The following is a 17,335-nucleotide window of genomic DNA, read 5'->3' as shown; positions in this document are numbered from 1 at the left end:
AAAAGAAGATCCGCAGACATTTGCCAACTGCTTTTTCTGTAACATTCGGTAGCTATTGGTTCATGGATCATGAAAACCTCTTTAGTGCTGAAATAATGGTTTTCGTAGTTGCATTTAGCATACTCTGTGTGTTCTTTGGTATTTATGTTAGTATCAGTTGTAGGCGATTGATTTGCTTGTTTTTATTGAGTGTAAGGTCTTCTTGAGAGTTTATGCTAGTCATATTTTGTAGAAAATGCAAGATCAATTCCTTGAGTTAGTGATGAGATGCTTTTTGATGGAGTCTTAAGAGTATTGTTGGATGGAAATCATACTAACTACCCAAAGACAAATTATAGTGTCATTGTGGATATGTTTTGTCTGTGTTCTGTAGCATCAATAGATAGATTTATATTTGAAAAGATTTCTAATATCTGCCATCATAAATAAAACTATGGAAATTTGGTTTGATTGTGGATCTGTTTTGTTTGTGTTCCTTAATTTAGCTTGAGTTCTTATCTTCGTTGTAATGGTTGTATTATAGATCAAGTTCTCTTGTATGTGATCATATGAACTGCTGTTTCTTTTGTTTCTTTTGAATGGTCATGTGTCTTTTACCCTTAGGCATCCCTTGATGTAAATGTTCTTAACAAGTTAACATCTTTTAGTTTAATTGCTTTTATTTCTTTGTTTAATACTATTTTCTGTTGTCATTACATACCTTAACTCTTTCCCTTAATTTTAGATTTTCCTTCAAATTGCTTCTCATACTGTCTTCTGCTGCATTTGGTTAGACTGGAACTGTGCATGCTGTAAAGGAACACGTGTTTGTTATTAATTTCTAAAGGATCCAATGGAGCTGAAACCTTCGTCACCTAAACTTGGTGGTCTTTCTCCTCCTGATTGTATTGATGATCCCCAGGCGAAGGAAGTCAGTGATGAAGAGGATGATGATCGCAACCACAAGCATCGCCGGCGTGATACACGCTCTCAATCATTAGAGACAGATTCTATGGATCCAGTTTTTAGAAGGCCATACAGAAAGCACAATAAACCTTTTGCAAATGGGCATCCTATGAGAGAGAATGAATATCAAGCAGGTGAAACCTGGAAAAACTACAACTGTTTGCCTCTTGACAAAGACTTGACATCCAATTTTCTTAGAGGACGCCCCCGGTTAGTTCCCAGAGAAAATTCGGATCTGAACCAGAGAATAAGGCCAAACCAAACATTTAGCGGAGATTTTGGTCCTGGTAGGGGAAGAGGAAGGGATTTCTCTTCTTGGAATCAATGTGATCCTAGGTTTAGTTCAGTTAATATTGCTTCCCAGATGGTTTGGCCAGGATCTGTTGCTCCAAGTCTCTTTCCCGGAAGGGGATTACCAAATGTTTCAAATGCACACAACTCATCATGGAGTGCCTTTGGGCTTATGCCTGGAATACCAAATGGCCTAGATACTCTCAATCCTACTAGCTTTCGAGGGGTGCTCAGGCAACCAATGAATTCTTCATTGAATATGGGCATTCACCACCAGCGTTGTAGAGATTATGAGGAGCGTGGTTTTTGTCTACGAGGAGACATGTGCCCAATGGAGCATGGTATCAATCACATTGTTGTGGAAGATGTTCAGGTAAGGATTTCCATAATGTCCATCTTGATTCCGACTTGTGGTGGCTTATACAGTTTTCCATGAGCCTTGACAAAAATATAGATTAAAAATTGTCAGATGGTAATGCAATAGGCTACCATGTTCATCTGGTTTATCTTGTCAGGCTACCAGCAGTGTAGGATGGGCAATGTGCAAAGAAGGTTTTTAACTGTTAACATTTCCTTTCTAGCACATTTTTATGTTGCCATTTACCTTCATCACAGTGCTGCACTACCACCAAAGGCAGGACTTATATTCTTGTTGCTTTAGTTTCATTACCTGGGCCCTGCTGTTCTATTTATCTTCTTGACAATGCCCTAACTAACAAAAGGGACATGCATACCAGACAAATTACCTGATTCGGTTCTCTAGTAGATTAGCTTCCTTCACTGTTGCTCTTTAAGTATCTTGATGAAGGGATGCCTCCAGATAGCATGGTGGCATTACACTAATCATGAAATTTATTCTTACAGATATATTCTTCTTTAATTATTGACTAAATGCACTACACAAAAAGAGATCAATGCAATTAGACTATTCTAACATCATAGGTATTTGCTCAATGATCTATATTGACTGGTGGAGTGGCTTCTTTTCCAATTTATAGTGTCATCTAACTGAATATCCAATTCATAATGTACATGCTGTCTGAAACTCCTTCTTTGAATTTGATGTTTTATTATCACCTCGAAACAGATAGCGCTCTCCATTATTAATTTGCCAGTTCTTTTCTGATTTGCAGAGTCTGTCACAGTTTAACCTTCCTGATACGGTTCCAACTGCACAGCTATTAGCAACCCCTTCTGTACCTGGACCACTACCATCAGGTGTTCCTCCCTCAACCTCTTTAATGAACAGTGATGGTATACATGGCAAAAGTAGCAAACCCGGAATGACTGGTGATGCCATTGGTTCAAATGGTGTACATACTGATTCTACTGGTGTCAATGGGGCTGATTTATATGATCCTGATCAGCCTTTGTGGAATAACAATGGGTCAGAAGCAACAACTTCTCTCTCAGGACTACATTCACCCAAGGTTCATGAAACGGGGTCCTTGCACGATAATGAATTGCCTATTAGAAGTACTGGGTCACAGGGAACAAGTTTGTCTGATTGGGGTAGAGTTCGTGGCTCAAGAAGTAGAATAGATACAAAACGGAAGACCAACCTCACACCGTTGAACTATCTTCAGGATGAAACCAAGGGAAAACAAGAAACATTTCCATGTTCTCAAGGCACTTCCCATCGGGTAAAGCAGATCAGAACCCAGGATGATGGCTCCAAAATGGATTTGTCACTCAAGTCACAGAATGATAGTACATGTAATAGCAGAAAACCAACTCAGAAGGCACTTCGTACACTGTTTGTCAATGGGATTCCCCAAAAAAGCAACAAAAGTGAGGCTCTTCTATCTCATTTTCGTAAGTTTGGACAGGTTATTGAAATTTATATTCCATCAAATAGCGAGCGTGCCTTTGTCCAGTTCTCAAAGAGGGAAGAGGCAGAAGCTGCTCTGAAGTCACCTGATGCTGTAATGGGAAACCGCTTTATTAAGCTCTGGTGGGCTAATCGAGATAGCGTACCTGATGCTGTAGATAGTGGCACTGGCATAGCAGTAAATCCGTGTGGTCTAACAGCTTCCGTTATTCAAGTACAGCCTGTTGCTAATAGAGAAAAGGATAATCTTCAATCAATTGGTCAGAAAAGCAATGTTGTCCATGGTGCTGATGTGCCTTCTCCAAATTCCCCTAAGCTTGTTAATATGAATGGTCCCAAGGCTCCACCTCCATTGCAGAAAAAGTTAGAGACTCTGGAGCAGATGAAAGAGGAACTACGCAAGAAGCAGGAAATGCTGGAGCAGAAGCGGAATGACTTCAGGCGCCAGTTAGACAAGCTTCAGAAACAAGTACTGAGGATTCTCTTTACCTATATACCATCGTCCTAATATGATTATGAATAAATGCTTGAGTAAATTTACATGTTCCAAGAACTGTTGTGTATGGCAAAGCAGGTTTAGAAGTTTATCTGTATGTACCATAGTCCTAATATGATTCCAAGTAAATGCTCAAGTAAATTTACATGTTCCAAGAACTTTTGTGTATAGCAAGCAGGTTTAGAAGTTGCATATTTTCATAGTATATTTTTTTAAGGAACTAGAATGCTTTCACCAGTGATATGTAATTTCGATGGTGGGCATTTGCCATTTATGCACATAATACATACTCATGCAGCATGCTGGTATGAGTTGGTAGCAATGGAAAAACAGAACATTAGGGTTTTACAGTTTTGATATAGGATATTACTCCTTATTTTAGTTGGTTTAACATCTATTTTTGTTTCAACTTGTGCAGTCTAGTGGTGTCAAGGGTTCGCTACTGTCTGGACAAGCTCCTAAGAGGCAGAAGGTGGAAATTGTGGCTGATCCTGCAAAAGCTTCTACTTCAAGTTCCTCTGAACCTTTTGTAGTAACACCATGCACTGTAGGGATGACGGATGAAAGCAAATCAACAGAGAATGACGTGTCCCATAGTCCAAAATCTACCCCCATGGCATTGCTAGAACCTACAAGCTCAATGCAGCTTTCTTGTGTGTCAGCACCTGTTCGGCACCCAGTCATGATGAACAAATACAAGTTGGACAACCGACCTATTTCTTTTTGGGTTATTCCACCATTACCTTCCGGTTTTGCTGATGTGAGCTTCTCTCTCTCTCTCCTTTTCCTCTAAGCAATTTGCGTTTGCTCCATATTTTATAATGAGATTTTATGGTAATTATTCTTCTTTTTTTTTTAAAAAAAAACTGTAAAAACAAATGGAAACACATATCACAAAGAATCTTTTGGTGTGTTTGGAATGATAAATTACTCCAAAGGTGAAAGCCTGAAAGGCATAACATAAAACATGTGATAATTAATTATTTTCTTTCAAACAAAATATAGGAGTACATTCAAATATACTTATGCTGTGTTACTTGGACACATGTATGAGTGTTGGATGCGGGGATGTATCCGGAACCAAAATATTGGTGTGTTCATTTTTTTACATAGTTTTCCTATTTACTTTGAAGGTCCTCATATGCACATGCGTATGTTTGAAAGCTGTTTGACCCGTTAAGAAAATGAATAATCCAAATTATGTGCTTTCTAGTTTTTACATGATATTTATAACTGAACTACACCGTGTTTTAACCGCAGCATTTTGATCCATTGGCCATATTGTAGGAACATGGCTTTATTTTTGGGGCTGATGTTCTTGGCCCCCAAACTTACCGACAACTCAAGCTAAATTAAAACGTACCAAATGGCATAAACTCTATGAGAGGTTTTCATATTTCTCTTTGTTATCAATGAGAGGTTACTGAAATCTGTATGTCAATTAGGTTGATGTTTTGAAGCTACACTTCTCACAATATGGTGATCTTGTATCTGTGGAACTACAAGATATGGAAGAAGATGAAGTAGGATCAGAGGCATCAAATAATTGCTCAGTTCTTATAACTTACAGAGCACGCCAATCCGCAGAGAAAGCATATGCAAATGCTACATGCTGGAATACCCATAATTTGCAGTTCTCATGGATGACATCTTGCAATCACCAACATGGTCACAAGGAAACCTTATCTTCTGCACCAGAATGACCCTTCAAAGCCAATGTCGAGAAAGATGAAAAGTCAACAGCATGCTGCAATATTGCCGACGAAGTTGTCAGTTTAATTCAGAGCATACGGAATGTTTTACTACCTGCAGTGTCAAAGCATAGTCCATCGGAATCTTCTAAGCATGAAAGAGTCACCTAAAGGCTGAGGGCTTTGCTGCGACATTTTGAGTCTTTCCGGATTTGTACGGCGAGGTAACATGGTCAATCTATTGGACTCTTAATTTTGTATGTTCTTTGTCAATTACTTCAAATTTAATTTTTACAATATAATCTGTTTGTTACATTGTCAATTGCTGCCACCACAAAGATGCCGGCGGATTGTATTAGGCTTTTTTTCTTTTCGATTTAGTACAAGTTTTGTATTACTAAATGGGTTTGGAGTTTTTAAAAGGAATTGTTGGCTTAGTTGAGAATCTTTGGGGAACTGGTTCCCCTTTCAATTTTATATAAGATTCTTTATGATTTTTGCATTGCTACTCGATTGCTTCAACGTGGAACTGAAAAGTGGTTATCACCAATTAAACGGATCGGGTCAGATCATATGGGTTTTTGTTTTGAACATAGATGATTCAAGTTTTTATTTCTGGGTCTGAAACCAATAGAGTTTGGATCATCGTATAGATCATTTATGTTTTAAAATTTTCTTTTTTGGATAATTGAAGAATTTTATTACTCAAAGAAGCAGGGAAACCTATTATAGCAACCAACAGCCAATAAACCAGGGGATTAAGCAACAAAAGAACAGCAACACTAACGCCCTATACTCGCGTAATTCCAAGTATCCAACTCTCGTGGCCCTAAGCTACCCTCATTTTTTGGCTTACACAATGCCTCCCAACTCAGTCTAGCCCCTTTCCCATGCCTATTATCCCATTTTAAAAAGAACCTCGAACATAGTTGGTCCATCCTCTTAACAATAGCTTTAGGATACACCAATATGCTTGTACATTATAACAAAACACTTTGTATAAGCTGCAATCTACCCGCATACAAGAGGAACTTGGAGGTCCAGTTGTTGACCTTAACATCCAGTTTCTCCAAAAGCGCAACACAGTCCTCTGTAAGCCTTCGAGTGACCAACGAGACTCCAAATAACGCGTAGGGAGCTGCACTATTTTAAACCATGTTGTAACGTCCCAAAATATGGATAAGTAGTTCAAGTCGGTAATAAGGCAATTCCATGAATTTTTGATAAAATATTAATTTTTGGATTTTTATTTGAGGCATATTTTTTAGAAGGGTTTAAATGATTTTTAGAATATTGACTATAATTTAAAATATTATAATTGAATTTATAAAAGTGCCTAAATTGAATATTTTTAAAGTTTTAATTTTAGTGACTAAATTATAAAAATATCAAAAAATCAAAATCTATGAAGCTATTGTACCGAGGATTAAAATCTATATTTTTTCTCCTCCATTTTAACCGTGAACCATGCTTTCCTTTTCTTTTTTTTAAAGTGTCGAGAGTCCTAACAAAAGGAAAAAGGGTTATCCTTATAAATAAGCAAAGCACAATGCTTTAACCAAAGAGGAGAGAATTCTAAGATGCCTTAGCATATCAAATTTAGCTTTCGGTTCAAGTCACTCTTGTTTGTACCTTACTTGCTAATGTTAAAATACTTCTTTTTTTCTTTCCTTAATCTCTTTTTGTAAGAAATTCTTATTTATTGTTTGAACAACTAGTTATCATTCCCTTCCATCTAATTCATTACTCACAAAACACAAATGGAGATGGGGAATAAGAGAGATTAAGCATCCTTTTCATGAGCATCCCTTGGTGTTTGCGGAAGAACAAAGCAATGAAGGTGAGAAACCTTACTGCTCAACATGTGGGGATGTGATTTCAGATCCATGCTTTAGTTGTGCCCTCTGCAATTATCACCTTCATAAGAAGTGTGCCCTTGCACCCTATTCAATTTCCGATCACCCTCTTCATCCCCGACACTCAATGTTTTTTCTCCGAGAAAGGCCATCTCCTAGTGCTAGGGTATATGGTTGTGCATTATGTAAGAAGAAACGTAACATGTTCTTTTATGAATGTGATACTTGTTACTTTTCCCTTGACATCAAATGTGCTGATTTATCTTCTTCAAATAGTAAGGTCAACCATGAGTCATGTTTTGACTTCCACCCATATCCATTGACCTTCATTCAAAGTCCCATGGACGAACACAAAAGCTTGCATTGCTCTTGTTGCCATGACCCCTAAGTTGGTGCATTATATATTTGTCTTGATTGTCCTCGCATCTTTCATGAGACATGCATTGATGGATCCAGTAAATTTAAACATCCTTCCCATCGCACACATCCTCTTTTTCTTGAGTCTAGTGAGAAATCTCTCTTTTGCAAACTATGCCAAGCGAATCATTTTGAATTCTTTTATTGTTGTTCTCTTTGCGATTTTAAGATCAATATTTTATGTTCTTGCGCGGTGCCTATTGTTGAAGATAAAAGCAACCATCACCACCTATTTACCTTATTTTGGAGACTAAGGCTCATTCATTTGTGATGCATGTGACACTGACGGACATTATATGTCTTATATATGTTCGACATGTAGCATCACAGTCCATAAAAATTGCATTTCACTCCCACGCATTATCAAATTTTCACGACATTATCATTGTCTTTTTCACAAATATTTTCTTGAAACACGAGAGCTTACAAGAAAAGATTGTAAGATTTGTTTCAATGAAGTGAGCCTTTAGCGTGGGAATTACTCGTGTGAAATACGGTTGCAACTACATTGTCCATGTGAGTTGTGCCTTGGAGAATCCAAGATTTTTCGATGTGGTTGAGCGAGAAAGCCAATGTGAGGAGCTTAATGGAAATTCAGCTAAATCAATGCAGTCTTCAATCAATCGTGTTGTTGAGTTTGGTGAAGATGGAAATTCAGCTAAATCAATGCAGTCTTCAATCAATCGTGTTGTTGAGTTTGGTGAAGATGGGGAAGCCACAAAGATTGAACATTTCAGCCATGAAGGTCATTGCTTGGTTGTTAGCAGACAAGATGGAGGACGAAACTGATAGAAAATGTGATGGGTGCATGCTACCTGTCTCAACTCTGTTTTATTATTGTTCCGAATCAGAATGTCATTTTTGTCTTCACAAAAATTGTGCTGAGTTACCAAGAGTAAATCGTCTTTGGTTTCGTCGATCTACCGCCGCTGTCGTCTCCAAAAGCATCATCTACTGTCTCTTGTGCTCTCGATTTTGTAGTGGTTTCTTCTACGCTTTCGTAGATTTCTTATATGTTTGCTTAAGGTGTGCTAAAGTTCCTGATGTCATTGAATTTCAAGGACACAACACTTCCTGTTTTATGATTCCAAATGCAGCGAGAAGCGATGCAATGGTTGTGGCAACGACCCCGGGTACTGGGGTGGATTCAGATGTGGAAAGTGCAGTTTTACTTTGGATTTCAAATGCTTATTGTTACCACTTTCTGTTCTTCACAAATTTGATCAACACCAGCTCAACCTTACCTATCATGACGATAATAATTATTCAAAACATCGTTATTGTGACATATGTGAAGGAAAAAGAGATTCAATCATCTAGTATTATTATTGTTCAATCTGTGATACTTCTGCTCATCCCATTTGTATTCTTGGAGAATCTCCTTTTTTCAAGGATGGGATCACATTATCTCAAAATCTTTCTCAAATTCTTCACGGACATCATCATGATCTTCGGTTTTTTAAGAAGGCTGAGGACTACCCTAACTGCTCGTCCTGTGGTCAACGTTGCCGAAAAGAAATTCTCAGGTGTACAAATTCTACATGCGACAATATTATTCACTGGAAATGTGATTAGTTGTGGAATCTAAAATGTTCAGGTAAGTTCTTTAAAGAATTAAAGAGCCATTATTCTCGTCAATTACCGTTGGATGCTAAGATTCCATGATTTTTTTCCCATTTATTAACATTAATTTTAATTGTCTTCGTGACTATAAGGTTTAGAGGACTCATCGAATCCGAAGGAGTCCACAAAGGAGAACGATTCCACATTTCGTTCCTGCTACTTCGAGGGAAAGGATACTCGGAAACTTTCAGTGAGCTTTATCTATGGTTCCAAGTGTTATTATTGTGTGTGTTGCTTGATTAATGGATTTGTGTGATTAGATTTCAATGTCACTACAGGGTCTGTTTTAAGATTTGTCTGAATTTGTGTGATTTGATTTCAATGTTACCTTAAGGATAATGTCAAAGATTTGTTTAGATTTGTATGATTTCAATGCTACTTTGAGCATAGTATTTCTTTTAAGACCTACACAGTTTTTCTGCCGAAGTATCACACATTGGACCTGCAAATGTATCAAAAGTCTTACACAATTTGAGGCTGGTAGAACAAAAAGAAAATGCAGTTCTATATGAACGTATTATACAGAAAAATGCAGTGTCGGAGCAAAGAGAAGTCAGTTTCTGGTTCTTGTGCTTCATCCTAGCAGATTGTCTTCTTGAACACGACTTGCTGGATAAAACATAAAGGAAACCATAAATTTCCTTATTGGTTTTGAAGAACTAAGGAATACACACTTGTATTAGAAAACTAATTTGCACAAAGCAATAAAAATGTAAACAAACCATATTTTCTCGACCCCTCCAAAACTTGGACTGGTTTAATATTAGAAGGGCCTGAAGCAGCATGAAAAATTGAGCTAAAAAGATCATCATATTAATTATTATTATAAAAATAATTTTAACGTTTCCAATAGGAAGGTATATTTATCAATTGGAGCGTGTAGATCATATGTATGTGAGACTGAGCGGATTAATCTGAAACAGAAGGTGAGGGGTTCCACAGTATTCCTTGTTTAAAGCACATTTTAGTAGAAACCCCCCGAAGTACTGTGAAAAACATACATAAATGAAAAACAGAGTTGCATAAAAGTAGTGTGGCGGTAGTGAATTTTTTTAATTTCGTATAATTTATTCTAAAATATAATAATTATAATTATAATTATAATTATTATTTTTAATGATTTTTAGAATATTTTTTAAGCGAAAATGACATATATTTAATTACACTAGTTTAACATGATAATCAAAATGTAATGAACTATGAAAAATGAAGGTTGAAATTTTGAATGGAATTTGAATACACTTAAAGATTAAGACTAAATTAAATAGAATTAAAATAAAAGTATAAACTTAAAGAACACAAAATTAAGACTAAATTAAAGAAAAACTAAAGTTTATATTCTAAAGTAAACATTAAATTATAAATTCTAAAAGGTGGAAAAGATGATAAATTAATATATCTTTTAAAAATTTATTTTAAAATTTATTTAAAAAAAATAAAAAAAAATGGAAAATGAGAAATGGGATGGGTGGCCAAAACAGATATTTTTTTGAATTAAAACCCAAATATAATAATTAAAGAAAACTCCATAAGCTATCTTTATCTCTCTAATTCTCCCTCATTTTCACCTTTCGTTTCTCATTTTCATTTAGCGTCCACTTCACCATATTCATCGTTGGTGGAGAGAATTATTTTAGGGATGAATTCTTTTGATTTTTCTTGATTTCTTACCTTCTCAAATGGAATCTGAAACCCGTTCTATAGCTGCTGAATTTCTTTTTCGGTTTGATCTTTGCGAATGGTGAGCCTTGCTAGATGTGCTCTCTGTTTTTTATTTTTTATTTTTTATTTTTAAGTTTACAGAGCTTTTTTGATTTCTTCCTTCTCTGTTTTTGCTGGATGAGCTTTGTGTTTTTTATTGATAGTAACGGTTGAAAAACAGTAATAGCATCCTGTTATCGGGGCTATTCACCATTACCCATTAAATTGCGGGCGCGACGGACCGTTATCGATGTGATCCCGCTACCCATTGCTAAATTCAGCAATATCGATTCTAGATGGTTATTTGATCGTAAAATAGAAGTCGATATATCATTAGCAGTCCGCTATTTGAAACCCTGGTTGCTACTAGTAACCCGATGATGATGTCGATCAGCGTTAACCCCAATAATGCAAGCAGTGTGCCACCGACGGGGAGAAGTGTGAGGACTGCTAAAATATGTGTTACAGATGGTCTGCCACTATGATAGTTCTTCCCATCATCACCGTAACCGGCCCCGTTCGGGTTGTCGTAAAGGTATTGTGTGTAAACTTGAACCTGGTGAGGTTGGTTGCGATCACGGATTTCGGCCATTGCTAAAAAAAAGATAACAAAGCTTTGAGCAAAATGTATAGATGAAGAGAAATGGGGGATGAGAAGAGTGGTTTTATGGAGGAATTTGGAGGTTTAATGAGAATACACGTTGGAAATGACATGGTGAGCTGAAGCATTATGTCATAGGTTGTGATACTTGGGTCCGGGGCATTGGTACAAGTGTCTACTAAAGAGAGTTCTATATAGAGTGTGAGCTTGCCAAAGCCACCAAACTTGGCTCATCACTTGGAGAATGTTGTGGAGCCCGTTCACATTGGCCATGTAGAAAAGGAAAGTGGCATCATATCCGAAGATGATCAAGGGAGCTCGATAATTATGACAAGAGACAATAAATCATGAAGATATTCTAGGGGGATCTTGCTATATCCAGTGTGAACAACTATCCAAGGAAAGAATCTACTAATGGATGTAATTAGATATGATTGAGATTGGTTTTCTTAGTAAAGAGAATATCTTGTAGATATAATCCATTAATTTAGGGGATCTTGTATTAATTGGACAGATCTTAGTTGTTGATGTAAATCAATCTAGGTCATTGATTGAGAGAGAGCTCAACTATAAATAGAGAGTCACTCCTCCTCAATTGTATTCATTCATTCATTCATTCTCCATTCTCTCGGGAGAGATTAATAAAACTCTGAGGCATTTACTCTAGTTATTTTGATCTTTGTTCTTTATTCTCTTGGTGTTTGTTGCCTCTCTTGGTGGCTAGGAGTAGCCATGTTTGTGTTTGCACTTCCACACCATAGTCCAACATTGGTGGCTTAGAGTAGCCACGTTGGTGTTAAAGCTTCCGTAATTTAAAAGCCTTGAGGCCTCGGTTCCAACCTTGGCGAGTTTTCATGCTCATTAGGCTTGGATAAAGCTTACTTAGTCACAGAGAAGACTAGAAGTGCCAAGAAGCATCTAAGGTCGCACGTCCCATCAGACCTTAACTCTGATATTGAGACAGTTTGGCTTGAAGGTTCTGAAGGCGTGACAAATGGTATCAGAGTGAGTCATTGTGGAGAGACAATGATCGTTTCATATGTGTTTGGTGGAAGGTGATAAACCGGGTAAGTTAACTTTACTTATTGTTTAGTCAATTTGCTTTTATAGTTAAGTTGGCAAGGATTTGTGTTCAAGCTAGTCAAGAGTGATTGAATTATTTCGTGACAGAGTGAGAGATTGAGCAGAAGAGAAAAGTAGTTTCTACACGTAAAGGTAAAGAGAGTCATAGTGGGAAACGAGAGAAAAGTTTGATGGGCTCGAGATTCGCTTATGAAGACGATGAGAGCCTTGATGAGGAACAAGAAGAGGGACTGACAATAGATGAGAGATATGCTTATTTGATTGAAGGTTTTCTTTTCCACGCAAAGAGGCTCGGCAAGTTGGAGGAGATCTCAACTTCGTGGGAAATTAGGGTCATAAGACTTGAAAAAGTCGAGAAAGAGGCCAAGGAAACCCAGGGTGTTATGGAGTTATGCCTTGATAAATTGAAGTCCATGGAGGACATGTTCAAGGACGAGACACATCGAGTTGTCAACGAGTTAGAGATAGTTCGAGAAAGTAATGCCCATGACGTCGAGGTGATGGCTTTGAGAAATAAGATGGATGAGCTCAAGAAGGAGCTGCTCATATGCAAGGGAGCAAATGATTGAATGGAGTGTATTCAAGACCTTATTGGAGGGACTCGGACTAGGGGTAATGCTCGGGTGAGAGCAAGGTAATGCCTAGAGACTTTCGGAGGCCAAAGTTGTAGTCAAAAAGCTGATTGAGCTACGGGAGACAAGCCAATTAGCATTGTATCGTCTAGGCCCATGCCTAGGGATAGAGGAAATAGTGGAGGAGACCGAGAAGATGTGCAGCAAGGAGATGGTAAAGGAAGTTCGTTGAATGGTAAAGATGAGTCATCGACTGTTCGTAACAAAGAAAGCCATCGGGAAATAATAACAAGGCTAAGTTCGGTATGAAGAAAAAGACGAGCATGGAAAAATTAAAGTGTTAGTTTTGTGATGATCCTCATTTGATTAGAGGATGTCCCGAGAAGAATCATCTTACTGTCATCGTCATGGGAATAGACGAGCCAGAAGGAGAAGTAGGAAGACTTGGCGCAATTGTGAGTGTCAATACCGTCAAGAAAGGAAATGACGCAATTGCGAGTGTCAATACCGTCAAGAAAGGAAATGGCGCAACTACAAGTGAGAAAGCAGTCAAGCCAAGAAAGGGACTTGGATCGATTGTAAGGGTCAATACAGCCAGGCCAAGAGAAAGACGATGTATGACTGCGGATGTTAAGGCAGTCAAACTCGAAAAGAGACCTAGCGTGATTGCATATGACAATGTCGCTAGGCCAGAAAGTGGTGCGACTACAAGTTCCAAAGTAGTCGAGGGTGGGGAGTGAGCAAGTTTGCTCACAATATGCCATGATAGAGGTGTGACCCAAGTTGAAGCGTCTCAGGCATAAAGGGACACTTAAGGAGTATGTGAGTCAATTCAAAAAGCTCATGCTTAGAGTCTTGAGTTTGACTGAAGAAGATGGGTTCTTCACCTTCATGTTCGGATTGAAGCCATGGGCGAAGAAAATATTGGAGCGAAAGGAAGTCAATGAGTTGTATAAAGCCTTAACATCCACTGAGTCAATCAGAGAATTTGGAGTCAATAAGAACAATACTTCTAAGGCAAAATTGAAAGCCGAGGATAGTAACAAGGGAATCCGTGATGAAGGCAAGTTAAAGGATGATGAATGTAGTTCATCGAGTGGCAGTGAAAGTCCACTCAATGATGAACCAGATAATGAGTCTGGAGAAGATGTATGCAGACTTAACACAAGTACAAGTGTCAAAGATGTTAAACCGAGGGTAAGAGTTGAGCAAATAAATGGTCACCAAATTAAGATGCCAAAGGTGTTGCAAGATTACCCGAGGGGAGCTAAGTCATCCAAGGTGAAGGATGAGCCCATGATCGAGTTGTCTAAAGAAGAGGACGAACACAGGATCAAAGAGGCTTTGAGACTTGGCTCAATAAGGTTTGTTTCTGCCAAGGCGAGTGGGAGCAAAGTGCAGGAAGAGTTGTCCGTGTCCGAGGAGTTTGCCAAGCATGCTCGTGTAGAGATCATAGCTTCAGAGACCATCATAAGAAAATGGTCGAATGAGGTGTTTACCAAGGATGTTCAAGTCAAGAACAATCCTTCAAAGACTATTAGACAAAAGTCGAAGGGGGCCAAGACGTTGAGGGACAAGGCAACCATGGAGAAACTACCCATTTGTAAGGTGGGAAATGAGCTCTAACCTTTGAGTTTGAATGGAGGAGATAAGAAAGGGAATCAGACTTTGCCGTGGGAAATTTTTGATGCATGGTGATGTAATGAACCCCAATGACAAGAGTTCAATGTGATGAGTGTCAGACTTCATGGAGTAAGAAGAGTTGACGTATTTTTGAGTAAATACCACGAAATCATAGGGAAAGGTACATCTCAACACGATTCTAGTGTTCTTTTGAGTTTGATTTGCTGTCTTTAGTAAGCATAGGTCGAGTAAGACTTAACCTTTAGAGCGGAGGAAACAAAGTTTGGAAGGGATCTAAGACTTTGTCGCAGGGCCAAGAAGGTCCAAGACGATACAAATCAAGACTTGTAGGAAAGGGTTTCTACGACAAAGATATACTTGTGGGCGTGTTACCCATTTCATCACTTGGAAGCAAGAGCCGAAGCAAGCACAACCTTTATGGGAAGGCCGAGTCGTTATGGGGGACGTGAGCAAGTGGATGCATTGAAAGGCAACCAAGTTGATGTGAAATATGGCGCGAGGGATCGTGAAGTTACATGCGACAGAAGCCAATGCAAGCAGTTCGTATGGGAGGACCGCAATAAGCCAATGCGCTGAGAAGAGTCCAAGGTGATATTGCCCAGGATCGTCGAGTGGAGCGATAAGGGCGTCTTTAGGTTCGGTGAGGGAGAATGTCACGGGCCATGATACTTGGGTATGGGACATGGGTGCAAGTGTCTACTAAAGAGGTTCTATGTAGAGTGTGGGCTTGCCAAGGCCACCAGACTTTGCCCATCACTTAGAGAATGTTGTGGAGCTCGTTCACATTGGCCGTGCGAAAAAGAAAGTGACATAATATCCAAAGATGATCATAGGAGCTCGATAATTATGAAAAGTGACAACAAATCAGGAATATATTTTGTGGGAATCTTACCATATCCAGTGCAAACACTTATCCAGGAAAAGAACCCTACTAATGGATGTAATTAGATAGGATTGGGATGGGTTTCCTTAGTAAAGATAATATCTTGTAGATACAATCCTTTGATTTAGGGGATCTTGTATTAATTGGGCAGATCTTAGTCGTTGATGTAAATCGATCTAGGCCATTGATTGAGAGGGAGTTCAATATAAATAGCGAGTCTCTCATCCTCATTTTTATTCATTCATTCATATATTCTCTTGGGAGAGAGTAATAAAACTTTGAGGCATTTACTCTAGTTCTTTTGTTCTTTGTTATTTATTCTCTTGGTGCTTGTTGCCTCTCTTGGTGGCTAGGAGTAGCCACGTTTGTGTTTGCACTTTCACACCATAGTTTAACCTTGGTGGCTTGGAGTAGCCACGTAGGTGTTAAAGCTTCCGCATCTTAGACGCCTTGAGGCCTTGGTTCCAACCTTGGCGAGTTTGCATGCTCACTTGGCTTGGGTAAGGCTTACTTAGTCACAGAGAAGACCCAAAATTGTCAAGAAATATCTAAGGTCGCACTCCTGTCAGACCTTAACTATGATATTGCGACAATTTGGGCTTGAAGATTCTGAGGGCATGACAATTGCATGGGGAACAAGTTGCATTTGATTCATGTGCCTAACACTTAAACAATAAGGAAAAAAACATTTTTTGTTTGTCAAAATTAAATGACGGTTCTGCAAAATTGGTGTGTTGTGATTTGGATGCAGGGACATCTGGGTTTTGCCTAAACTTTAAGTGTTATCTCCTCTTTTTATTTTATTTATTAAGTTAAATATTATTTGTTTAAATTAAAGTATGAAATTAAGTTAAAATATATAAAATATTTGAATTCAAAATAAATTTTATTAATTTTTTAATATTAAGATACAAGAACAATATTATATATTATCAATTATAAATTATTTAATGATTTGATCAAATATATGATTATATTGAGTTTTTTAATCGTTATATCATTTTTTATTAAATGTTAACGATTTTATATATAATTATTGTTCTTCGGTCTAGTAATTGACTAATTCAGATAAAGTATCATAGGAGTTAATTATGAGGGTGGTCCTCTTAATTTGATTTTTTTCATTTACAATTTTAAAATTCGAGCTCTTGATATTTCTTAAGGGATTTAGTGTCTCAATCCACTAACCAATTGATTGTTAATTTTATTAAATGTCAATGATTAATAATTTGGTTGAGATTATACTAAAATACTATATACATATTGAGATACAATTTTGGCTCTATTTGATCAGAGGAGAATATTTTACAAAAAATATTTTCATAGTTTTCTCGTGTTTGATTCAAAGAAAAATCATTAATTAATGAAAAATATTTCACAGTAAAAAGAAAATGATCTCATTTATCTTGTAAAATAACATGTCAAGGAAAAAGGGTAAGTCATTTTATAATTCTAATGTTTGACCTTTAAAGTGATTAACACTTAAAACCCCGATCAAATATCACCATCTTTTTCATGTTGACGAAGATTGCTCAAGCCAACATTCATCTTTTCATGTAACTAAAATTTTTGTTACCCATTTGTACTTTAGATTTATGTTTTTCTGGTTTCATTCTGTACCGATCTTTCTGTTGAGCTTGCTTCTTATAACTTTATTTCTGAAGTAATTTGAATCAAAACTTTTTATTTGAGCTTGGATAT

The 17,335-nt window shown here is 37.5% G+C and overlaps 1 protein-coding gene across 1 annotated transcript; it reads left to right on the top strand.

Moving 5' to 3' along the window:
- Window positions 1–832: 832 nt before the first annotated feature.
- LOC120122860 (zinc finger CCCH domain-containing protein 41-like) lies at window positions 833–5,276 on the top strand. The gene is made up of 4 exons (XM_039141902.1): window positions 833–1,609; window positions 2,370–3,536; window positions 3,982–4,323; window positions 5,009–5,276. The coding sequence occupies exons 1-4, from the start codon at window positions 833–835 to the stop codon at window positions 5,264–5,266; spliced, it is 2,544 nt and encodes an 847-aa protein (XP_038997833.1). The 3' UTR covers window positions 5,267–5,276.
- The last annotated feature ends 12,059 nt before the right edge of the window (window positions 5,277–17,335 follow it).

Source organism: Hibiscus syriacus, unplaced genomic scaffold, assembly GCF_006381635.1.
Source record: "Hibiscus syriacus cultivar Baekdansim isolate YM2019G1 unplaced genomic scaffold, ASM638163v2 tig00110388_pilon, whole genome shotgun sequence".
NCBI lineage: Eukaryota > Viridiplantae > Streptophyta > Magnoliopsida > Malvales > Malvaceae > Hibiscus > Hibiscus syriacus.
Note: the sequence above shows the minus strand (reverse complement) of the source record. Positions and strands in the feature narration are given on the sequence as shown.